Source organism: Chiloscyllium plagiosum, chromosome 25 (assembly GCF_004010195.1).
Source record: "Chiloscyllium plagiosum isolate BGI_BamShark_2017 chromosome 25, ASM401019v2, whole genome shotgun sequence".
NCBI classification, from domain to species: Eukaryota; Metazoa; Chordata; class Chondrichthyes; order Orectolobiformes; family Hemiscylliidae; genus Chiloscyllium; species Chiloscyllium plagiosum.
Genome location: NC_057734.1, coordinates 45,984,510 through 46,010,841, shown reverse-complemented (window position 1 = coordinate 46,010,841; position 26,332 = coordinate 45,984,510). Strand labels below are relative to the sequence as shown.

At 39.3% G+C, this 26,332-nt stretch overlaps 1 protein-coding gene across 1 annotated transcript in view; it reads left to right on the top strand.

Moving 5' to 3' along the window:
- Window positions 1-18,116, top strand: part of mapk1 (mitogen-activated protein kinase 1) — a 42,017-nt gene extending 23,901 nt beyond the window's left edge. Inside the window, exons 4-9 of the mRNA XM_043716083.1 lie at window positions 3,687-3,803; window positions 7,296-7,410; window positions 8,754-8,885; window positions 10,650-10,759; window positions 14,140-14,282; window positions 16,138-18,116. Of these exons, the coding sequence (XP_043572018.1) occupies window positions 3,687-3,803; window positions 7,296-7,410; window positions 8,754-8,885; window positions 10,650-10,759; window positions 14,140-14,259 (594 nt within the window). The 3' untranslated portion in view covers window positions 14,260-14,282; window positions 16,138-18,116. The remainder of the gene's footprint in view (window positions 1-3,686; window positions 3,804-7,295; window positions 7,411-8,753; window positions 8,886-10,649; window positions 10,760-14,139; window positions 14,283-16,137) is intronic.
- Window positions 18,117-26,332: the final 8,216 nt, after the last annotated feature.

Genomic DNA, 26,332 nt, shown 5'->3' with positions numbered 1-26,332 from the left:
TCAGGATTCCCTCCAACAACTTGCCCACCACCCACGTCAGGCTCACTGGTCTATAGTTCCCTGGCTTGTCCTTACAACCCTTCTTAAACAGTGGCACTACGTTGGCCAACCTCCAGTCTTCCCGCACCTCACCTGTGACTATCCATGATACAAATAACTCAGCAAGAGGCCCAGCAATCACTTCTCCAGCTTCCCACAGAGTTCTAGGGTACACCTGATCAGGTCCTGGGGATTTATCCACCTTTACCCGTTTCAAGACATCCAGTACTTCCTCCTCTGTAATCTGGACATTTTGCAAGATGTCACCATCTATTTCACTACAGTCTGTATCTTTCATATCCTTTTCCACAGTAAATACTGATGCAAAATAGTCATCTAGAATCTCTCCCATTTTCTGCAGCTCCTCACAAAGGCCACCTTGCTGATCTTTGAGGGGCCCTATTCTCTCCCTAGTTACCCTTTTGTCCTTGATGTATTTGTAAAAACTCTTTGGATTCTCCTTTAATTGTACCTGCCAAAGCTATCTCATGTCCCCTTTTTGCTCTCCTGATTTCCCTCTTAAGTATACTCCTCCTTCCTTTATACTCTTAGGATTTACTCGATCTATCCTGTCTATATCTTACATATGCTTCCTCCTTTTTCTTAACCAAATCCTCAGTTTCTTTTGTCATCCAGTATTCCCTATACCTACCAGCCTTTCCTTTCACCCTAACAGGAGTATACTTTCTCTGGATTCTCTGTCTCATTTCTGAAGGCTTCCCATTTTCCAGCCGTCTCTTTACCTGCGAACATCTGCCCTCGATCAGTTTTCGAATGTTCTGGCCTAATACCGTCAAAATTGGCTTTTCTTCAATTTAGAACTTTACCTTTTAGATCTGGTCTTTCCTTTTCCATCATTATTTTAAATCAAATAGAATTTGGTCGCTGGCCTCAAAGTGCTCTCCCACTGACACCTCAGCCACCTGTCCTTCCTTATTTCCCAAGAGTAGGTCAAGTTTTGCACCTTCTCCAGTAGGTGCATCCACATACTGAATCAGAAAATTTTCTTGTACACACTTAACAAATTTCTCCACGTCTAAACCTTTAACACCATAGCAATCCCAGTCTGTTTGGAAAGTTAAAATCCCCTACCATAATAACCCTATTATTCTTACAGATAGTTGAGATCTCCTTACAAGTTTGTTTCTCAATTTCTCTCTGACTATTAGGGGCTTTATAGTACAATCCCAATAAGGTGATCATCCCTTTCTTCAGTTCCACACAAATAGTCCTGGATGTATTTCCAGGAATATCCTCCCTCAGCACAGCTGTAATGCTATCCCTTATCAAAAATGACACTCCCCTCCTCTCTTGCCTCCCTTTCTATCCTTTCTGTAGCATTTGTATCCTGGAACATTAAGCTGCCAGTCTGGCCCATCCCTGAGCCACGTTTCTGTAATTGCTATGATATTCCAGTCCCATGTTCCTAACCGAAGGAGCAAGAGCCTGGTACTTTGTGACCAAATTTGATACTTGAACCAAAATGAAACCAAATTATGTGCTGTTTTTCCTTCTGGCTAGAATATGGCAAAGCAACAAAAAACTAAATGTTGTGAAAATGTAAATGAACTGGTGTGTAGTGGGAGAATGTGGGGTAGTGTGATCTGTTTCTCTAATGCATGGTGACATAGGATAAATGTTCAGTAAGCCTCCTTCTCACCACATGGTTTGGACCAATCTAATTTTATTCTTTTATTATCAAATAATGGATATTTGTAGCCTTCTAAAAATAAATTTACATTTTTGACTGTTGAACCACTAAGCCGGAATTCTCCTGGCTGGTCCCTGTTAAATGAGGACTGACATGGAGTTGCTGCTGCAGTCAGTAACTCAATTGCCAAATTGATATAAATGAGGTTTTCTAAAAGATTGCTGTGGCTGGGTTTAAGACTTCAAATTTCTTTGTTTTGTCTGTGGTTGAACATTGCAAGCTACAGCAGCTAATTAAGTGCAGTCCTGAGGGTGACCATTTAGTTCAATTTTCACTATATTTGGGCAACTGCACCTCCACTTACCATCTGTCTGGGAGTAATTTTCCAATTAGTGAGCAAACTGTGTGATATTAGTTAAAACCCCCCTCTATGCCTCCTAGGTTTCTTGGCTCTATTTTAACACATTGATCAACATACAATTATGCTGTTGAAGAAGGTTAATGTTTTTTGTGGTTGCATTTATTTTCAATACAGCCGTCACGCATAGTCTTCCAGTGCCATGTCACAGCAGCTGCTGAGAACAATAGTGCTGCTGTGATGTGGTATGTTTGTTTTGAAGCCCAAAGGTGCAAGGTTTTTTAAATGACACATTTATGTTACTTAAGATTCCTAGGATTGTAACACTTGTTTTTAATTTATGCTTTTCAAAAAAAGTGACATTAGCAGGTAGGTATTACATCAGGTGACACGTCTTCTAACAGTAAGAATCTCCATCTGGTAGAGTCAAAGTCACTGTTTCCCACGTGCTCTTTCTGTTTTTAACTTCCTGCTATCTATCTTAAATACCTGTGCTAGGTAAAATTCCCTGCACAGTTTGTGGCCAATGATTATTGAACACTCTAGCCCATGTAAACTGCCCGTTATTTAACATGGTTGCCAAAAACACACCGAGAGATCTGATGAAGGTCAAATTTTTCACAATGCACAGCACTTGTGACAAATTAAAAATGGAATAACCTGATAAACTATCAATAATCATAAATGCAAATCCAACCCATGCTTGCTGATGGAATAAGTCTTACTCATACACTCAATCTCTCTTTTTCCCCCCGCCCCCACCTCCTACTCAGCCTTCCCCTTCCTCACTCGCTCCCCTCTCCTCCTCCTTTTCTACCCCCTCCTTCCCCTTTTAGCCAGAGAGATGAATCTGTGGGGACCAGGTCATTGAGTATATTTAAACTAGAGATAAGTTCTTGAGTATCAAGAAGATCAAAGGTTATGGGGGAGAAAGTGGATAAATGAGATTGAGAAACTTACCAGCCATATTTGAATGACAGAGCAAATTCAACGGCCCAAATGGCCTCATTCCTACTCCGATGTCTTATGGTCTAAATGGTTCAAGGCCTTATTAATTCATTTGTGATAATTGCTAGAAAGTGGACCTGCAGTCTGCAGAACAGACTTCTGAAGAGATCAACTTGTTGACCTCATCGGTGTACTCTGCATGTGCAGGCCTCTGCCATCCTGTTCGTTGCCATACATCCATGTTTGGTTGTCAGGCCAGATAGCATTGCTCCGCATCAAACCAGTGTGCTCATTAACCACTTAGTCAAATGTTTGTTGTTTTATGGGTGAAGATGGAGCATGAGTTTTATGCAATTTCTTTGAAATTCCATTGTATTAAATCTGCAAAGTGGAAAGCTTGATTCTAATTGGACCTGTCAGTCAGACATCAAAGGTGGTAATTGAAACCCAGAAGTGTGTTTTTGGGAGTTTTAGGGTGATGTGTTCATTGATGACAAAGTTTTTTTTTATTTTGCAACTTAGGTGGCAGTAACCACAATATCAACTGCCATAGAATGAGAGGCCAGACTGTGGCTATAGATGTGTCCTCCAAATTAGAACTAATTTTCAGATTTTGGCACCACTACATTTGACTGGGAAGTGCTGTACCTTCTGGATAGAAACTAATGCTTCATTTTTCCTCCCTCACAGATCTGTGATTTTGGACTGGCTCGTGTAGCTGACCCAGACCATGATCATACTGGGTTCCTGACAGAATATGTTGCTACCCGTTGGTATCGAGCACCTGAGATTATGCTCAACTCCAAGGTGAGCTTTCTGACTGCTTTACTTTTGATCCTAACCCAGAGCTGACCACCTGCACTTGCGTAATAAGTAACAATATCTTGTGTACATGAGTTGACAGAATATTTGAAGTTGTGCAGAAACAGGGTTTGAGGAATTCATCAGTATCCTCAATTTTCAGCCCTTCATTAAAATTACAACACGTGTAAAGCATCAACTTCAAGACACCACAGTATTTAAATTGGCATAAGCTAGCAATAAACATTTTCCAAAAAAAACATTTACATGCATTCTTACACACAAGGCTATCACCAAATCTGAGGTTTTTTAAACCACCTTATTCCTTCAGATACTCAACCTAGTTTCACCAGTTTTTTTTTGTTTTATAACACTTGCGAAGTGTGCTATACAAGTGCACGACACAAGTTAATGAGCTCCCAATCTGTGGTCAGTTCTGTTCTTTTGTAAGCCCCAGGTCCAACTCATGGCAACCAGTGCAGCAATTGCGGTCTAGCAGCATCTGTAGGGAGGAAGCAGGGTTGATGTTTTGAATCCATTGACCTTCACAACTGATGATCAATGATAACCAATGACCAGATACTAATAGTGAATCTGGTGGATTCTCTCGGCAGTGAAGGTGGAGGAACTGCAACCCCTCAAAGAGCTGATTTAAATAATGAAGCACACAGTGGGGAAACACCTGATGCCTTGCTTTTCCCTGGTCAAATATAACACCATAAGATTTAGGAGCAGAAGCAGCCCATAGTCTGCTGTATCATTCAGGCAGACCATGGCTGATCTGATCTCCCACACCACCCTCTTGCCTTTATGATTAGCACAAACTATTTCTGTCAAGAAAACAATACAAATGGAGTTGACGACAGTCCTGCACAGTTGTTACAATCAAAGGTCTGATCACCATGATGGCATTTGGGTGAAAATAATAAATGTAAATTGCCGCCACAAGTTTTGAGAGCAATTAGCATTGATTTCTGAACATGAAGATTACTATTTTTACGGAAGCCATATATTGAGGTTATATTAAATATTTGATGCACATAGATTTGCAGTCTGTCCCACATTAATACTTTGATTTATTTCAAACCTTATTTTAAAGAATTGGTAACTGATTTCTCATGACATCCCCCCTCTAGCGTGCAGGCCTGGATTTTTTTAATCCTTGTAAAAGTAATGTCATAATCAATTAACTTCCAGCATATTTAGCAATGGAAATGCAAATAAATCTCTCTGTAGAGAACCTTTTAGGCAATACATAACTTTAAGGGCAGGTGCTGGTATTCACCTGGTCTGAGTGATTTGTAACAGATGGGACTGAAACTGAAAGCAGTTGGACTGATTATTTGCTGACAAGTTAACGATATATTGCAATTGTTTTTCGGTCGCAGCTGTTCAACCATGCGATTTCGCCCTGGATGTAATTATTCTGTTGTAATTTATAAACTTCTGCAGTCCCATTGTTCATTTCTACAGTCTTAATGTCTGGTTGCAGAGAAGACAAAGTCTCCACAGTTTTAAAATGCTGCTTTTTGTACACTTTTTGGAGCATCAATTGTCAGTGAAAGCACAACCTAATCATTTATGTGCCTCAGTGGTTGCTGAGAATTACTGTAATTAATTCTGAATACTGAGGGCATTTTTGTTTTGTTACAAATGATCTGTCTGCTTTCAATACTTGTGAAAGTCTGCACAGCCTTTGAGGGTGCCTGGCCTGTTACTGCTGCAGGTCTTAACATTTGCATGGGTCAAACCTGACACCCTCGGAATACAAATTGTAAGAAATGATGATTGTCAGTGAAGGAAAGCAGTGTGAATGCTCGATTTAATGGTACATAGTTCAGATACCAGAAATCCAATAACAATGACAAATGCAAGAAATGCGTGACTTCGTTGCTGATAGACGAGCAAAGGAGGATAAATTGTTTCCATGTATCACCTTGACAACTGACCTCTGCTGAATGTTTGTCTTTCTGCATATTTGTTATCTTAAATAATGTGAGCAAAAAAGTGTACAACAGGTTTGTTCTTAGTTGCTGCCTTCTGAGGGGCTGGCGGAGGAGAAGAATTGTTCATGTATTCTCAATGAGGAAGATTGTATCCTCAGTGAGTCCTAGGAGCTTGACTTCACGACATACATTAATCATATCAGAAAATTAGAATATTATGCTCGGTTCCCAATTAGTGCTGAGTGCCTGGGTATTGCTGGTTGAGCTATGTTCTCGACAGCCATCACTTCTGCACATTGACCATTGACACACCTACAGTTTGAATGTTGAATTGGAGTTCAGTATGAAAGTTGCAACTTTTGACATCTGGCACTTAAATTTGATGGAAAGTCTTCCATTTAATTTCTTTTACCTGTCTAAAATTTAGGGAATAAATTCTGTATTTATAGTTTTCAAATCAGCTCTTTCCATATTTACTTGTCCTGCAATACACTAGCTAAAATGAGAAACGTTTGTTAACTCTCTACGTAGCAGAGTCTTGCCCAGTGCCATTCTCTCTCTCTCAAAATGGAAATCATCTCAAGACCTAGAATGAGCTGTCTGAGTGTGGTGGAGGTGGATTCAGTTGAGGCTTTCAATGGGGAATTAGAAATATTATTTGCGAAGGAAGAATATACAGGGTTACAGGGGGGGAAAAAACCCAAAAGTGACACTGGAAGCATTGTTCATTTGGAGAGTGGCTGAGAATATCGAGCTGAATGCTGCCTCCTGTGATTTCTAAAAAAGACACTGCAGACTGGCAGATCTACGTTTTTAAAGCTCAAGCTGATTACTTGACAAGCTTCAAAATTAGATTACAACCTTATGTTTCCCCTCTGTTACAGTTCTGACTTCTGTGATGTTGGTGGCGCCAATAGCCACTTGATTGCTTTCTTTCCCCTCTTCTCCAAACCCTAGCCTGCAATGATGGTGATTTTAGGCTGGGGTGTGATTTCATTCGCATTGGTAGCATCTCATCTAAATGGCTACTTTCATTCAAGTCTACCCATAATCAGGTTCTTTGACTATATGGGTGCACCCACTAAATCCAACCACATCCTCCATTTTTATACATTCACATCAATTGGCAGGGCAGAGAGCACTATTTAATCTTTGAAAAACAATTTGTTCCCTTCTATACAGGTAAGTTTCAGCACAACTGCCCCAGGTAAAAAGATTAAACAGCACAGATTGGGAACAAGTTGCTCAATCATATTTAATCATGCTCAAAAGTGAGTAGTTTGTAAATTTGTAGAGCTCTAAAGTTTTAAATGTATCTTTTTACACAAGGCATTTAACTCTGTGCTTTATAGTCTTATTGCGGCCATCGTTCGATTTACTTATCACTGAACTTTAGCAAGGTCGGTGTGAGATTATTGCAATCACAAATGGAAAATACTTAGTAGTTTAAGGATTTGGATGTTAGTGCAAAGTTACTACTTTCAGCTCATCTGTTCATATATTTAGTTTGTGTATAAACCTGAATGTGTACTGCAGTTCTGTCTTCTTGCAGGGGTATACCAAGTCGATTGATATTTGGTCAGTAGGCTGCATCCTGGCAGAGATGCTGTCTGGTAGACCCACCTTCCCAGGAAAACACTATTTGGATCAGCTCAACCATATCCTTGGTAAGAAATATCTTCTTGATATGTGTCTTTTGTTTGACTGCTTTGAAGTCCATTCATCTCCACAATTAACTTGCAACTGTAAATCTTAGTGATTGTGGATAGACAGAGTACAGTTTTATCAGCATTTTCTCCTTTTACCATGACATCTGACTTCTCTAAAACCAAATCTTTCATGTGGATCAATGATGTCATCCCATTTTGTTTAAAATCAAGTGGTCTTCCTTTGTGTCAACCTTTGGAAATATTGGACCTGAAGTGACAGGGGAAAGTGAGTAACCTAGCTCTTGCCTGTCCCTTTCTGATGTCAACACGTTTCTAGCAGTTGTTCAACCACGATTAGGATTGAGGAAATCTAGCGGAATAATTTACCTGAGCCTTTGTTTTCAAGCCTATTCTTCCATTAGCATATGTGCTGCTTGTAATATTTTAATGATAGGTGTAGTGATGTGGAAAAGTGTTAGCCATCTATAAGCGCACAATGTATTTAAGGGCGGTGTTTCCCAAATGCTTTTTCAAAGCTGTCAAAGTATCCAGATTCTTAAATCTGATGTACAAACTATTTTCATATGCTGAACTTTTACAAATGACTAATTAGCCCTCAGATGGAGCACTTTGTCCAATTCACAGCATTATAGTAGAGGGCAGATGTTAGGTCCTGGATTGAGAATTGATATTTCCAAGAATGTAGCTAGAGGAACTGGGATTCATGTTTAACCAGAGATTTAATTGCAACGTTCAAAATTATGGTAGGGATAGAGTAAATAAGGTGAAACTGTTTCAGCTAGCAGGAGGGTCAGTAATCGGAGCAAAGCAGATTTAAACAAAAGAACTAGAAGTGAAATTAACTTCATTTTTAGATAGTAATGCATATCTTGTAAAGGTGGTGTAACCTAGTACAATATAGCTTTCAGAATGGAATTAGGTATGTACTTGGATAGGAATCCTTATTAATGGGCTGAGGGAAGAGCAGGGGAGTGGGACTTGATTGGATAATTCTTTCAAAGAGTTGACTTAAGTAAAATACAAGAAGTGGTTGCCTCCTGTGCTGTAAAATTTTGTAGGGGGTATCACATTTTTTAATCCTGTAATAACATTGTGCTTTGTTTCACGGTTTCCCATAGTTCATAATCCCCAAAGTTAATTGTAATACCCATAGTTATTCTAGCTGAAAGAAGATAACCTAAAAGGTTATTGATTAAATATGGGATCTTGGCTGTGTTTCATGACAACATCTGGTATATCTATTGGCTGTTATCAGTGAACTGTCCTTTTGAATTATTGATTGGCAATCTGTCAAAATTTTAACCTAGCAAAGAATTCAAGTATAACTACCTGTCTTTTAGGTATTCTTGGCTCACCCAGTCCAGATGACTTGAACTGTATAATCAATGTCAAAGCTAGAAATTACCTGCAATCTCTGCCTCACAAGAACAAAGTTCCTTGGAACAGACTGTTCCCCAAAGCTGATGGGAAAGGTAAGAGTGAATACAAAGGGCTCAGTTGAGTGTGCGTTGCAGACTTACCTGCATTTAAAAGTTGAAGTGCTGAAAATGAGTCAGACTCCTCCTCTGGACTGGATTCACTTTGTGGTTTATGTAGATTTCTTCAATCAAAAGAATGAAGAGTGTGATAAGTATTTCTCACCTCGAATGGTGGATAGGAAAGAATATCCACTTCCAGTAGAACCATTACAGGTCCACAATTATGAACAGATAAGCCACTGTTTCTGGTTTATTCAGCTCACAAATATAGTGTTGTCATTTCTTACTGTTATCCATGTGAAGTGAGACATGTTGATCCAGCTGAAATTAAATTGAAGGCAATAGAGGTCAGACAAAATCTGGGAACTCCTTGCTTGTATGCTTCACCTTTGTCCTAAAGACCTTGGTCAGTTGGCCCATCAGTGGTGTAGAATTCCTCCTTGAACCAGTTGAGTAGCCTGTATAATAAAATTTATTAACATCTACATTTGTGATTAATGCCACGTCTGAAACAGGCAGATGTACATAAAGCTTACTCAACCAGACTGTAATAATGCACAACACGGATCCACCTCTTCAGACCATGCAACTACTTGGGAAGAGGTAAGGATGTTGAAAAACTCAGCTAATTCAGAAATATATCCAAAATATCTGCTGACCCCCAAAGATAATCAAACAACTCTTAAAGAAGTTGTAGTAACAGTTCTAGAAAAACAAAACTCAACTAATTGGCAAGTTATCATCTGTAACTGAGAATTTCCTTGAATAGGAATGTTATGTTCCAAAAGGACTGTGGTAATCGAGTTGTATATCCTATTGCTGCAAGATATTTTCTAGCCATCCTATTCAGATGTTATTACACATCTCTGGAGCAGGTGAGACTTGAACCTGGGTGTCTCAGTTGAGGGATAGGGGCACTATCACTATGCCATGCTGCTAGTCTGAAAAAGATCCAACTGCTCAAAAAAATCATATTCATATATGTATTTGTAACCAGCTTATCTCCTTGGATTTTGCACCTGATGATAATTCAGACACCATAGCCTTTTGTTTAATTGTTTTTCTCTGCTGTTATATCTCTCTCTCCTTGATTGTTTCTTCTTGTCTAACCTTTTCAATTGGCAGTCGGTAAATCACTTTGTGTGTTGAGAAAAAGAGGTGCACAGGCTGCATTTCATGTGGAATAATCAGAAAATGAAGTTCTAAGTGACATCATTCTAGTCTACAATAATTGTTTAGAAGATAGTTGTCTGGTTCTTTTGCACTATTTATCTTTTATCAACTGTTTTCAGTGCTGCAAACAAGCTGCAACAGGTGCAAGTCTGTGGGCGCAAAATCCTCACGCGCAGCATCAACTGCATTGAGACTTTGGAAAATTGTCCTCCCCAAAGTTATTTTAAGTGCACAACTGACCTGCATTGTTCAAATTATACAGGCCATTTGGCTGATAGTCACGTACCTAGGCAAAATATGAAAGCTAAATTCAGTTTTTTGAACAGCGTTATCGTGGATGTCACAACTTTGTTGAGGAAAATTGGCATGAAAAATTTTAGAAGGTATGCAAGTGATCTTCCAGAACTCCAAGGCCCAATTGCATGTCAAGTAATATATTTACAACAGTTCCATTGGAACTTGATAGACATAAGAATTTGTAGTGAGAAAACATTGACACTATAACGTGTGAACTCAAGAGTTGTGCAAATGGGAAATGTGTAGAGATGTAGGATTTTTAATGTAGATATTTCTACTTTACTGCAGCTCTGGATTTATTGGATAAAATGTTGACATTTAATCCACATAAGAGGATTGAAGTGGAAGCAGCTCTTGCTCATCCTTACCTGGAGCAGTACTATGACCCCAGTGATGAGGTAGGACAGCATTCATTTTTGTTGAGTTTCAGCTTCTAATGAATAATTATTGTGTGCACTTGGGAATTGCTGCTGGTGTATGACAAGGTTATGGTATTTTTAAGGGGGTCAATTAGCTCGGTTGGTTGAGTGGCTGGTTACAATGCAGAGTGTTGCCAATAAAATGGGTTCAATTCCCACACAAGCTAAGGTTATCAGGAAAATCGTTCTTCTCAAACTCTCCCCTTTCCTAAGGTGTAGTGTCCCTCAGATTAAACCACCACCAGTTGTTTCTCTCTCATGAGAGAGCAAGCCCTGTGGCCCAGTAGGACGATGGCAACTTCATTTTATATATGGTGGTTTTCCTTTGTTGTGTCACAATCTGTTGCCATGTACTTGACTATTTCAAGAGTTATTTAAGGCAAAGGTGTAACTTTTCTATGAAGCAATGTATTTATGGAGGGCTTTTAATGTATTAATGTTCCAAGGCACTTCACAGGTGCATTTTAAGCCAAGATTTAACACTAAGCCATGTGAAGAAGTACCATGGCAGAGAACCAAAATCTTGGCCAAAGAGAGGTTTTAAATAAGAGTAAAACAAAAGATCTTTTGGGGAAGGAATTTGAGTTGAGGACCGAGCTTGCCATCTAAAGACATGACTCTCAGTGGCGCTATTTAAATTGGGGTGGTCAGACTACCAGCATCGAGACAAACAGGTACCTTAACGTTATACAGTTCAGACTAGAAATAGGAAGAGGTGAGACCATGGAGGGATTTGAAATCAAGGATGTGAATTTTAAAATCCAGGCATTGCTTGACCAGGGGCATAACCTAAGAACTAGGAGCAAGAATACACAATGCAGCCTATTGAGCCTGCTCTGCTATTTAATATAATCATAGTTGATCTCACCTCTGACTCAACTCCCCTTTCCTGCCTGCACTCCATAATAGTTTCATCTACTATTAATTTAAAAATAAAACTATCTCAAAATTACTCAAAGTCCTGGCATCCACCACTCTGAAGTAGTGACTTCCATGGAATCCTACCCTTTAAGAGAAGTAATTTCTCCCCATCTCTGTTTTAAATCTGCTATCCTTTATCTGAAAACTAGATTGTCACATGAGAAAATATCCTCTCCACATCCAATTTGACAATTCCCTTTAGCATCTTGTGTACATCAGTTAGATTTCCTGTCATTCTTCTCTAAAGCTCATATGCCTCAACTACGCAATCTGTCAAGACAAAGCCCTCATTTCTGGAATCGATCTAGTGAGCCTTCTGTTAAATGCTTCCAATACAACTACATACCTCCACACCCTCAAAGTAAGGAACTAAAATTGTTTAATACTTCAGGTGGTGCTTCGCAAATGCCTTGTACAGTTGCAGCAACAATTCTTTTCCTTTTATACTTCATTCCTTTAACGATAAATGCCAAAATTCCACTTGTTATCCTTATTTCCCTGCTGTACCTGTGTTGCCCCATTTCCTGCTCCCTATTGAGACACAGTATGGCTTTACCTCCTTTGTCCTTATTCTGGACCCTGGAGGGAGAGAGAATGATCGCCCATGTGCACCGAGACATGAGTTCTTGGTCTTCTCTTGAATAGCAGATTCTTAATTAAATGGTCACTTACAGGGAGCAACCTCCAAATAAGGTAGCATCTATATTGATTGGGTGACCGTTACAATCAGCGAGCATCAACAGTAAAGATTAAGCCATTTGGTGTTATACAGTGAATATTCTTAGCCTTATTAACTGGCTTCACATAATGAATGCTTTTCGCCTTGTTAACTGACTTTACATAATTAATGATTTTTCATCTTGTTAGATGACTTTACATAATGCTTTTTCACCTAGTCAATCCACTATCCTTGCCTCCAGCACCTCATTGTTTACTGCAAGTTCTTATCTGATCCAAGTCATGCTAACTGAGCCTTTGTCTCTCACAACCAAAAACTTTCCCTACCTGCTCATACCTTATACGCTTTCTCACCTGCAAAGTAATTTTCTGTGATTTATGCATGAAGCTACCCAGATCCCTCTGCGCCAAAGTACTCTGAAATTTCTCTTTAGCATCCTTTCTATTCCCTGACCAAAGTGGATAACCCCTCTTATGTTAAAATTATCTGCCAAATTTTGGCCAATTCATCTAAATTATCCATATCCATTTGTAAATTTCTTCATTGCAGTTTACTTTCCCACCTATGAGTGTTATCACTAGTTAAGTCAATAAACACAGGGATGGTGGATACACAGGAATTGTATGACCTTTAGTTTTGAATTGTAGAGCATGGGGTCCAGCTATTTTGAAGTTCTCCTCTTAAGTACCTCCATGTGTTTCAAGTCCTCAGGGTAATCAAGGTATGGATGGGGACTTCAACAAATGAGCTTGAGGCAGCGGTGAAGACCGTGCAGAAATTTGGTCGGAAGTCCATCTATGGATTAAGATGTGCTCTAAGTTTGAGCTGGAGGATAGGGGGAAGGTCATTGTTTGGACAGAGTCAGACAGAATCAAGAAAGATGTTGTGGTAGAACTGGATGTCATCAAATATGTGGATACTCTTGTTCTATTTTCAGATTGCATCACCATGTGGATGCCATGTAGATGAGAAACTGAAAGTTAGGTACAAGTCCAAGTATATATAGGTTTTTCAAGACACTATTCTTTTAATAAAGAAAGGCTTGTCGTTTGAAATGGAGTGCAGTGCCATGGAGAATTAGGAGTTAACAGTTAAAATGAAAAAGTGCTGGAAACAGCGTTGAACAACTGTAGAGAGGGAGACTGTTAACGTTACAAATAAATTAGCACAAAACCAGGGAAATGAGGGACAAAGGAAACAGCAGGTGAGGAGGGAAAGAATGCTGGTGCAGGGTTAAAGGAGTTGATAGGAGTCAGTGAGAAGGAAAATATAAAAAATGCATCTTGTGAATGTGACAGCAAAAGGTGGAAGGGTAATAGCATATTTAAGGACTTTGGACAGGCTCAACGAATGGCAAAAGTGGTAGCTGTTTTGAGAAGTAGGTGACATTTCGAACGGAGGAAGCAAAATCCATTCGGCTTTTTAGTATTTACTGTGTGAAAACATAAATGTGGGGAAATATCCTGTGTAGGATGAAGTGGATAATTCTTTGTCAGAACGTGGTCTTCCAAGTTGCTTCCTCCTGTGCTGAAAGATTCTGTAATGTATTGATTCATGTTACGTCTTTATCTGTGTGGGACAATTTCCTGTTAAGTTTGGGAGCAGACGAAATGTAGTGCTAGCTACACTCCCACAGTTGGATTGACTGCTTTGGGAGAATGAGAAGCAGAGGAGTATTGAAAAAGTAAGTGGGGTATAATAAATAAATTGATTTTAATTTTCATTCTGCGTAGCTTATCAATCTGTAATCAAATTTCAGCCTATTGCCGAAGCACCCTTTAAGTTTGATATGGAGCTGGATGACCTACCCAAGGAGAAGCTGAAGGAGCTGATCTTTGAGGAGACAGCCAGGTTTCAGCCCCTCTATCAGCATTCCTAAACTACAGGCGCCCTTGCATACAGGTAATCTTTCGCCGACAACTCTTGATACAATGTAGTAATGGAACAGTTGGCTAGAAAAGGTATAATAATATAGGTATTCAATTAAGAAAATACAGGTAATCTTGTGCAGAAATGCAAATTATTCTTTGCAATTATCCTCCAACGTTTTATGCTTCAGCTGAAAGTTGACCAACTTCCAGCCTCTGCACAGGTAGGATTTCATGGAATTTTCATGAGGCCCCAATTATTCATGTCCTGAAAAATTTAGCCCACTGCTTAAAAAGCAGTTTGTAATTATCATTATAAGCAATGTCAATTATGGGGAACAGACTTGATTCTACAGAAAACATCCTTGCTGGCATCAAGTACCCTGATAGAACAAAATGCAGAAATTATTCTCCCTTAGCAAATAGACAAAGGTTTTGTTAATGCTAGCGAAAGTCCATCAATCTCTAGAACCACCATGCTCTTATCTTCAGCATTTATTTTGAGTCTGTCACTTGGATGACTATGGGTGTGTGCAATTGGTTTTGTAGACTTAGAATTTCCCCTGAAGACAGAATCTTTGTGCTATGGCATCACAAGTGATTCCTCAGCACCACTATGGATCTTAAGGTCATTCTTCACAAACCGGTAACTTTACACAACATGCTTGCAATTAAAGACCATTGTTTTTTTTGAAAGCTGATAAAAGGGCAATTCATATTCCACTATTTTGATAGTTCATCATGCCCATTTCATTTAAAATGAGTTTTTTTTTGCTTGAGTAGTTCAACCTTCCCAGTGTTCTGTTTGACCATTGGTGTGGCTAACCTAAACCCCTTGATTTCTGACTTAATTAATTTGAACGCACATGAGATGACATTGAGCCGGTTTCAAAAACCAGAGAGACAAACAGTCTTCAGACGAATGCAAAGGTGGGTGTTCAGAAGAAAGACTTAGCCCAGAATAAAGGATTATGAGCTTAGAGTTCCTCCCCTATTAAAGTTAGGGTTTGGTTAGATTGGATTCCCCACAGTATGGAAACAGGCCCTTTGGCCCAACAAGTCCACACCAACCTCTGAAGCGTAACCCACTCAGACCCATTCCCCTATCCTTTATTTACCGCTGACTAATACACCTGACACTGGGCAATTTAGCATGGCCAATTCACCTGGCCTGCACATCTTTGGATTGTGGGAGGAAACCAGAGCACCCAGAGCAAATCCACACAGACATGGGGAGAATGTGCAAACTCCACACACAGTTGCCTGAGGCAGGAATCGAACACAGATCCCTGGTGCTGAGAGGCAGCAATGCTAACCACTGAACCAGCATGCTGCCAGGTTGTGGGTTAGATTTCAGACTAAATTATATCAAAGCATTAATTGGAAGTATTTAGTAATTTCCAGGCATAGATTTATTGACTGTGTAATCTGAAGTGATCTAAATTGAAACAACATATAAATATCGAGGATGAGCAGGACTAGGCTGTTCGACTTCTCAAGCTTGCGCTGCCATTTATTATGGTTGCATCATTTGACTCCATATCCGAATCTCGCCCTCCCTTCTAACCTTTGATCCCTTTAGCCATGAGCTATATTTATTTCCTCAAATGCAAAATGCTTTGGCCTCAACCACTTTGTGGTAGTGAATTCCACAGGCTGAGCAGACAGAGTTCTAGAGTAATTTTGAAATGGAGTTAGAATTTAACAGTGCAAATTAACAAATTATTTCTAAGAAAACCTTTGGAATCTAAAACAACATAATGCTAATAATACAAGCAATGAGGATGCTAACAAAACTGGTCTGCATTTATTTTTCTCCACTTCAGGACATTTCTTTGCTTCAATAGGAATGTACATATAATCTAATTTTCAGTATGTTGCCTTTCTAGGGCCAGGACTGCAGGACTGGACATGCTCAGAGTTCATTTGTTTCTAACTCCTCCTGAATCCTGTCTCATGCATCTCAGCTTATTCATTGTACTCTCTCTAAAAACTCTGCCGTGGCACCTGTAACTGTGGAGGTTGTCCATTCTGGAAGCCATGGCGATTGTTTGCTTGCTGTGGACTCTTTCTCAACCGGGGACGAGATTTCACACTCCGGCTGTATTTGTGTTTGAAAGATGTACAGCCAGTGTGCGCACGCTTAGTAATCTACATCCTATGTAACTTAGCGATGGTGTTTGAAAGAAAGCAGGACTGGTGTTTTGAGCTATTACACAAATTATGGCAGACATATCTGATTTCAATAAGCACTTCAGTTTAGTTTTTCTAATGCACTTTGAGAAATATCAAAGTATAACTGATCATTCAGTATTACACCTGCTCAGTGTCTAGAAACATCAGTGACTGGTCTGTAATTTCAGATCTTTAAATGCATTGTGTGGGATTTCTAAACCTTGCTTGTTTCAGTGAGATCCCCTCAGCTTAATGAAGTGTTTAGATTTCTGATGAAAGGAACAATGAGACTGTAACCTGCATTCTTTTAAACCAGTTTTGCTCTGTTGGTTGGTTGTATAGATTGTGTACTTGTACACTTCAAAGAAGGCTGCCCTGCCAAGGTGGTTCCCTCACTAAGTCTTTTATAGATTGAAAGTAAATTACTGGTGTATATCCCTGAAATATTAGCTATGTAATGTTGATGTATATCAAAGACACTATTGTGTTTTACTCTGGTTTTGTTTTAATAACATTCCATTCAATATATTAAAAAAAAACTAACTATTCCATTTCAGAAGCTTCAACTTGCTAATGTACATCCAAGTTTAAAGTCTTACCTGGTCTGTAAGTGGGTTCTGCCTCACATTGTCCTGCAACAGTTTTCTGTATTACGCAGTAATAACTGGCTCTATCAGAGGAAGTACAAATGAAAGATGCTTTAGCTTGAGAATGTTTGATCACTTTTGAAGGAAGCCTCTGTGAGTGGGTCTCCTTGAGAGCAGCTTAGATTTCTAAGACCCTGTGTGCTTTTGCCATTGAGAATGAAGGGTGCCGTAAAGATTCCTATCCCTTTTCTGTGTTCGCAGAGTGTTTGTGGATGAAGCCTGTACAATGTGGAGCTTTCTTAGCTATATTTGAATTCAAAGTGCAGTGCCTGATCCTTAGTCTCGAAACCTATTGTGGTGACAATTGCCTTGTACAATTTACCGTGTCCAAGCATGACTGTTAAGCTTTGTATACAAAGACTGTCCAAGTGCCACTCTCACACACTCACACACACACACACTCCCTCTCATGCACACGCGCGTGTGTGCACACAGTCGCTCTTCAGCGCGTGCACATGTGTGCGCACGCACACTCATGCACTTACACACAAACTCAGATGAGTAAATCTTATTGCTTCTCAAAGCTTCATCCTAATCCTCATTGGTTTCCTCTCTGGTTTGCTTCCTGTAAAAAAAAAAAAAATCATGTAACAACTAGATTTGTTTCTTCTTTAAAGACAAAATGCCGCCTTTTGCAGACTTTGTGATGTAACTGTATAGAGCACTCTGTTTCTATCATGTAACTTGTTCAGTTGGCTTTTTTGTTCTGATTGGTCTAAATACCTGATATAATAAATGGAAAAGCGGTTATGGTTAATTTTAAAAGGAAAAACATTTGCAACAATAGGTGTCAAAATGTGATGTAACCGCATAGACATACCTGATTGTATTGTGACTGGTATTGGATTAAGCATATTATATATATGGACAAACTTGTAGGTACAAAGATTTATTTTGCCTTAAGTTTTTTTCAATGTTATATATGTAAACAAATTTTAACCTGTTAATGAATGTTCATTTTGTTTCTGGCACATACAGCTCTTGTAAAATTCTTTAAATTGGTGTCTCCCTGCATCTTTTAAATACAGTATGTTCTATACACAACATTCCAGTGCGTGCACAACTAATCTCTTCTGTTAACTTCTATGCTGCACATACATGTGTCCATCAGACTTGACTTAAACTTTTTTTCTAATGAAAACAAAGGATAAATGCAATCGTTGCTGTTTTGTTTGCTCTTGGCTGAATGGAACCAGGGTTATTAAAACGTAAGCTATGTGCAATCAATATTGGCACCAGTCAGGTTTTGCAATGATGTAATGCAGTAGCTAGTAACCAAGCAATGAAACAGGTTGCATGTGTCAGAGGGTTAGTTGAAAGAGCAAGGTGTGACCAAAGCACAGTTTGACAAATTGGTGGGGGCATGGGTATATAGCTATTTCTCCAACTTGGTTATGCTGGAGAGGAGATAACCTAATGGTATTATCACTGGACTGTTAATCCAGAGGCCCAGGTAATGTCCCACCATGGCAGATGGTGGAATTTGAATTCAGGAAACATCTAGAATTAAGAATCTGTTACCCAATTGTCAGAAAAACCCATCAGGTTCACTAGTATCCCTTAGGGAAGGAAACTGCCAACCTTAACTAATCTGGCCTACATTTGACTCCAGACCCACAGCAATGGTTGACTCTTAACTGCCCTCTGGGTAATTAGAGATGAGCAATACATGCTGACTTAGCCAGCTGTGCCCTCAATCCATGAATGGGAAAAAAATATAAACTCAATTATTTGGTATATTGGACATAGTGTCAAGTTAATTTGTCAGTTTAATAAGTAGCAAATTGCGTGCAAGTGAAATATTTCTATTTCCTGTCCAGAACTAATTATACAATTTGATCTTGTTCCTACTCCAATGGAATGTATGGTGGGGAATCAGGAGGTTGCACTTGTGCACTAAACGGGAAGATTTCTATTAGTTATATTGAAGCTTCTATTTAAAAAGGAGTTTTGTCCCATTTTGGATGATGTAAAGCTGCTACCACCAACAGGAAGTTGCTTCCATCTTTTCCAGACAGCTAATCAATAGAATTATAGAATCGCTAGAGTGTGGAAGTAGGTTATTTGGCATGTTGAAGAGCAGAAAATGTGTTGCTGGAAAAGCGCAGCAGGTCAGGCAGCATCCAGGGAACAGGAGAATCGACGTTTCGGGCATAAGCCCTTCTTCAGGAATCCTGAAGAAGGGCTTACGCCCGAAACGTCGATTCTCCTGTTCCCTGGATGCTGCCTGACCTGCGCTTTTCCAGCAACACATTTTCAGCTCTGATCTCCAGCATCTGCAGACCTCACTTTCTCCCCATGTTGAAGAGCATCGAACTCTGACCTACCCTATCCCTGTTACCCTGCATTTAGCATGGCCAATCCACCTAACCTGCACATTGGGCTGTGGAAAGAAACCAGAGCACCTGGAGAAAACCAACACAGACACAGGAAGAATGTGCAAACTACAGATGCAGTCAACCGAAACTGGAATTGAACCTGCATCCTTGGTACTGTGAGGCAGCAATGCTAACCACTGAGCAATGCTAAGCAAAATGGAGGATTAGAAGATAATTCACTTTCCCCTCAAGAATCCATGGATTAAAATAGTTTACAGATGGCAAAAATATGAAAACACTTTTCAATGTTCAAAAAAAGTGTTTAGTGTTACAACTCAATTAAAACCTATTTAATAGGATTTCATTTTTACAAAACTATAGTTTTTTGATTTGTTCCTTTTATATTTCAACTGAAATGTTAGTTCATCCGGCTGGTATGATTCCATAGGCATATGGAATACCATATGCTTGTTGCTTTGCCTGAGTGACCATTTTCTCAAATGAGCTGAATTGGTCAATATCATTTAGCTGAAGGAGGGCATCAAGTATAACCTGGCAAACTATTTAGTTGGGTATTTTTTTTCTGATCCTCATTCTCCAGAGGCACTGAAGCCAAATGTTGCTTATTTTCTAGTACAGCTGAATAGAAGTGTCATCATTGAATGAAAATGTTGATTAAAGGGTCAATGACCAAAGTATGATTTTACCAATTTTGTTGCAGCTGCTTACAGTACATATCTTTGCTGGTTTATTCATCTAACATTTATAGCTTGCTGCTGAGGCCAAGAATTTGTTGGCTTTGTTTGCAGTAATGGTTGGGAAGTGATGGCATATTGGTAATTTCACTGGACTAATAATCCAGAGACTCGGGCTCATGCTCTAGAAATGTGGATTTGAATCCCACCATGGCAAGTGGTGAAATTTGCATTCAGTAAAAATCTGGAATTAAAAGCTAGTCTAATGGTGACTCTAGCCATTGCCGATTCTTGTAAAATAATTCTGGTTCACTAGGGAATCTTTCCTGGTTTGGTTTAGAAGTTACTCCAGATGCACAGCAATGTGGGTGACTCTTAACTGCCCTCTGAAATAACCCTAGCAAACCACTATGTTTAAGGAGCAATTAGGGATGAGTAGTAAATGCTAACCCATGAAGTGATGTCCATGTCCCACAAACAACTAAAGAAATAGAATGCAGCAGTTCAACAAGAGTTCTCTACTGCCATTCTCAAGGGGAATTAGGGGTAAGCAATGAATTTGGCTAGCCACCAAAGCCAAATTTCTCAATTAATTTGACAAAAAAGATTGACATATGAGCCCATTTGCTGCTAGTGGATTTTGCAGAGAGTGGTCCAAGTGAACAATAGTGGATACCTCAATTTCTGTTCAATATAACTAGGAATAATTTTACATTTACTGCTATCATTGAGCTGTTTACACTCTTGCAGTCGAAAAGAAAGCCACCTACTTCTACTGGCATAATGAACAATGTAAATTGGGGTGGGTGAGTTGGTGACTTTTCCAATTACCTCTTGCAATAGCTGGTGAGAAGCAGTTTGGCTGGAAAATAATCTAACAAATACAAATGTCTAAATTTTAGTCAGTGAACATGTCCTCAATCAATTACCTTTGAATTTCTGGTCAGTGTTGCCTAAATTTATTCAGCCCACCAACCCAAGAACAATCTGGGTGATGGGCAACACTAGAGTGAAGTTTTTGCGAATTGCTGGATAGGCTGCTGTCAACCTAGAAATAGGAATCCACTGCTACTCATTTTTGGAGTGTCAAATAAATACAGGAATATTGTTTCGGGTGACCACCAGGGTTGTCTAAGTGGGAAGTTGCGTATTAACATCATGATCTGGCAATGCAAAGGGGGCTAAAAATTCAAGCCGTCTATTTCTGTCTCTAATGTCTTTCAGTGACCTGAAGCAATCACAACTCATGTCCAAAACTTCCTGATTGGAAGAAAGATTATTTCTCCAGCAAAATACAGTAAGTGGAGAGTAGTTGTATCCAAACTATATATGTTAATTCAGTGCAGGCTCTAGGTTTCACTCTGTTCTGTAGGACACTTGTATCATTTTATGACCCCCACCCCAAAACTCTAAAAGGAACTGTTTCAAACTGTTTAGTAAGGGCCCAGAACTCTGTGCTGCTAAATTATTATTGAACTAGTTTTAGGCTGGCAAAATACTCCAGCAATGTTAAACTTGACTCTTAATGTTCTACGTAGAATGTCATACTTCTCATTTGTGAATGAATAAATCGCTTAAACATTTGGATCTTTTGAGTCCGATGTACTTGAGAAAAATACAAAGTATGTCTGGTTTAGGCAGAAGATCAACTTTGAGTGCACAAAGCATGTGATTAGATCAGAACATCCACGCGTCACATTCTCTACGTATTGTCACAGATATAAAGCTCTCTGAAAGTTGACCTTCAAGTGCTAAGAGGATTTTATTCTAAGCTTTGATAACATTTGGTGATTCCAAACTCCACTTCTTGCAGCAGAAGCCTCTTTTTGATGTGATGGGCAACTTTAAATATAAAGATTTATTCAATGAAATAAAAATTACCCGGTCTTGAGTTGCATTGTCCTGCTATTCTGCTTTGAGGCATAATGTTTCCAAGTAGACCAAACAATTTTTTTTTTCTATTTTCTTGGGGTGGCTGTGCTATGTGTGCCAGTTGCGCAGTTTTCTGTTTGTGGCTGGCTGGATAGTACTGGTGCAAGTTATTAGTTGCCCATTCCATCCCCTGGAATGATGGTATAAATATCCATGTTGACATTCCAGTGAACTACTGAGGGAATGCTGGGCCATCATGGGTGTTGACTTCTGAATGAGATGTGAAACCTGGAGTCTGCCATCTTCCTAAATATTCCATGGTATGGTTTTGTGCTGATATGTAAATGTTCTGCCAATTTTTTTGACCAACATTTATCCTGCAATCACCACCACTAAAATTGATAACTTGGTACTCATCACTGCTTGTGTGGGATCTTTATGTGCAAGTTCTGTTTCTCTTGTGTTGATTTAATTTCAAAAAGTACATCCCAAGCAATTTTGCAAACAAATGAGGTCTTTCGGATGTTGTCAAAAACAATAATTGATTTATTATCATAAACGAAAACACTGGTTGACTCTCTCTTCCCTGTCTGCAAGATAGAGACCAATTTTATTGTAGTCTTACTCCTAGTCTCTTAACTCCTTGTACTCCTTTTTCCCCTTTCTTAAAAATAGCATGAAATGCTACTATTAGTCAAAATGTATTTTGCACCATCTTTCTGTGGAATGATTTTGATATTTGTATTGTAGTTGAGTGCAGAGAGGACTAAAGGATATGATCCTAATTTGGAATTGCATATGTCACCTAAGATCTATGACCTTGAACGCTTGTGTTCACTCAATAAGCAAAAGTCAAAATGTTGGAGAATCTCCATCAGGTCCGGCAACATCAGAAGAGAGAAAAATTACCCTTTTTGTCAGAACTGATGCTGTCAGACCTGAGTTTCTCCTCCATTTTGCTCTAGATCTCTAGGCTAGGAATGGCATTAAGGAGCAGGATGAACATCCCTCAGCAAGTGACAAACCTTAGAATGTGCCTGTCTGCTACTGCCATTTGGACTAAAAGAAAGATCAGAGTATCTTTCATTGTGTGGATGGTACTTGATGCTTATCTGGTGTTGGTGCCTGGAGGCAATCCTTCAGCCACAGAGACTTGTTCTCGGAACTGCTCAAGATAAACCTTGATCAAAAAGCAGTGCATCTCCTTCCACATGTTCACTGCAAAGACGTATAGTAAGGAGGGTGTGGGACTTGGCATTTCCTTCAGTGGTTGTGGTATGGAGAGGGTCATTGGGAGAGCCTTTCTCATCACCAGCCATGCGTGCTCTTGGTATATGTTTGAAAGTGGGTTGATGAATGTTAAGATACCAATATTTCAGAAATTCATTTCAAGACCACCCATTGTAGATGCAGGATTTATTTTTGCTTCTGCTTTAGTTCTGGCAGTGTCAACATTGCAAATTTTATTGGGAATAATGGTAAATCTCTTTAACAATCCTAAATATTAACAGCGAATCCGAGAGGAGGAAGTGATAATTGTGGAAAGGAAATATGCCTGAGCAAAATAAATACTAGCATATATACAAATTAGCGATCGGATTACAAATTCACAGTTTATTTGCTATCTGTCAAAATACTCTTATGCTTTTAACCAGATTTTCCCATTGGATTACTGATATCTTCTCGAGCTTCAAATAGATATATTACCTCCCAAAAAAATCTCTGGCACAGTGGAATTTTTATAGTGCGTGTTTGTGCTGGATTGATTTGGTACATTTTGTGCTTATTGAACGAAGACTTGTGCGAATGTTCTTGTTGGTGACAATGAGTACGGGGGATGAGTGTCGCAGCCTGGAGCCATCTGTCTGCTTGCAGTGGCATTGATTTCCACATCTGCTTTCATCTCCCTTTTCAAAACACTGTGCAGTGTTCTCTCTTCCCCCTCTTTGTAATGAAGATCAGCGCTCTGCGTAACAGCAGTACTGATCGGGAAACGCAGCGGTGCAGAAAATGCTACCCTTGGCAACTCCGCCTCTGTTTTTCAATCCGATGACAATTTAATGTCAATTCTATTTTTTATCTCTTTCCCAACAATAACCGCGCATCCCCATCCTCGCACTGAGGCGAGTACAGTGTTGGTGAACTGACCGCAAATGACATAAGCAAAATTCCACATTCGCTGAATTTCGTGGATCGTTAGCTTGTGTTATGGGGCACTTGATATCTCCTGCTTTTGATTCATTTTCCATAAAGTTGGACACTAGTATCCTCGTCATCTGTCCATATGTATTAAAACTATGCATGCATTCTCAGTCTGTCATATCTCTCCTACACACAATCAGACATAATTACAGGCAACTGTAGGTTTTTAAAAAAAATTGCAGCTGGCTTCAAAAATTTTTTTTAAATGAGGTAACTTGATCCAGAGTTGGATATTAGTAATATCTCAATCTGTAAACTCCCCTTCTCAGACAGTAACTAATTTGAGCTGATCTTCAGCGGTTAGATTTTATGCCTTTATACCTAAAGGCCATCTCGCACAGTGTTTCACCTTGGGGGCCATTTAATACGTTTTGCGTTAAATAAAACAAAAGCACACCTGCCATAGTACAACAACGTAACATCTGAACACTCCATGGGCAAAGACACATGGTAAAAATCTTGAAGACCCTGGCACTGTAGCAGCCGTTATTTCATCCTATTCCACTGGGTTGCTCAACAGCTATTTACCCACATCCGCTTACCTTTCCACTGGAAATTCCTATTATTTTTTTAAAGTTAAATCGTGGTAAATATTTTCCAAAAATAAGTCCATCAGAATGTGTTAAATGTAGGAGTGGAAGTGGGCTATTCAGCCCATCAAGTCTGCCCTGCCATTCAATGAGGTCATGGCTGATCTAAATCCTCAACTTGACTACCTTTTCCGCATAGGCCCTGATTCTCTTCCTGATTAAGTATGTCCACAGCCGAGATAGTGGTTTTTTTAATGACCCAGCCTCTAAAGCAGTCTGTGGTAAAGAAATCCATAGATTCACAACCCTCCAAGATGAAATTGCTTTTCATCCATCTTAAAATGTGCAACCTCTTATTCTGAGGTTGTGCCTCTGATCATAGACTCTGCCGCAAGGGGAAGTAAATTTTCCATATCTACCCTGTCAAAACGCTTAATCTTTAAAATTTCAATAAGATTGCCTCTCATTCATCCCAAACTCCAAGCAGTACAGTCTCAACCTCTTCTCAGAAGGTAATTCTGTCCAAACCCATTATCAACCTTGCAAAACTTCTCTGAACTACCTCTAATACCAGTATATCTCATTTTAGGATAACATTTTACCTAAGATTCAAGTTCAGATAATCCAGGTATCCAATCATGATGAAGTTGTCAGTCATTCCTGTTGACAGAATAGGAAATCCAAGAGGATTAGTAATGCCTGTGGTAAGTTCCCAACTGGTAATTCTGGATTACCACAATCATAGACCACACCAACCACTCAGTGGAGTTAGATCAAACTAAACTGTGAAATCATAGGTACATATCATTCAATGTGAGATCTAATTTTGAAAAGATGTTCAAACCATGTAAATCTGATTAAACTAATACGAAAATAAAAAGTGCTGTTTGGTTGTAGGCAAAGTGACATTGATGTAATGAGTGGAAAACTATGGAATGAAAAGGAAGCATTGCTAAGGAGTGGGAGATCCTATTACCTGATCTGTTCAACCAGCCAAAGAGGCATTCTCTCCAGCGAGGAAAGGCTGCCTATCTTGACATCAAAAAAAAACTATTTATAATGGTGCAAGTCAGCCTGAGCAGAGAACAATGTTTCTGGCAGGAAAGGGGAATAACCCTGTTGAAGAGGCTGAGCCACAGGGAGTTCACCTTCAGCAATGGCTTCCACTGCTGCTCTGGGTTTGGGTCCTACCCAGTTATTGGACCTCTATGTACCCACCTCTCCTGGCCACTGGTTGGACTTGCCTTCAGGTAGTAAATTCAAGAAGGATACTGTGCATAGTTCTGGTCTCTATATTACAAAAGGGATGATATGCCATTGAAAAAAAGTGTAGAAAATATTTGCCAGGACTATGGTGGAATAGCAGGGACACAGAACTAACTGGATCATCTTTCAAAAAGCCATCAGAGTTTAGGTGAGCATAATTGCATAGAAAGAAAGGAATAGAAAGATGTGCTGATAGTGTTAGATTAATGAGGATGTAAAATTGTTCCTGTGGAGCAGAACATCAGTTTATCCAGTTGGGCAGAAGGGCTTGTTTCTGTATCATAAGTTTTGTGTAAGGTATGATGGAAAAAAGCATGGACTATGAATCCAGATACTATCATTCAACATCACATTTGGGATGTTATTTCAGGACTATTCA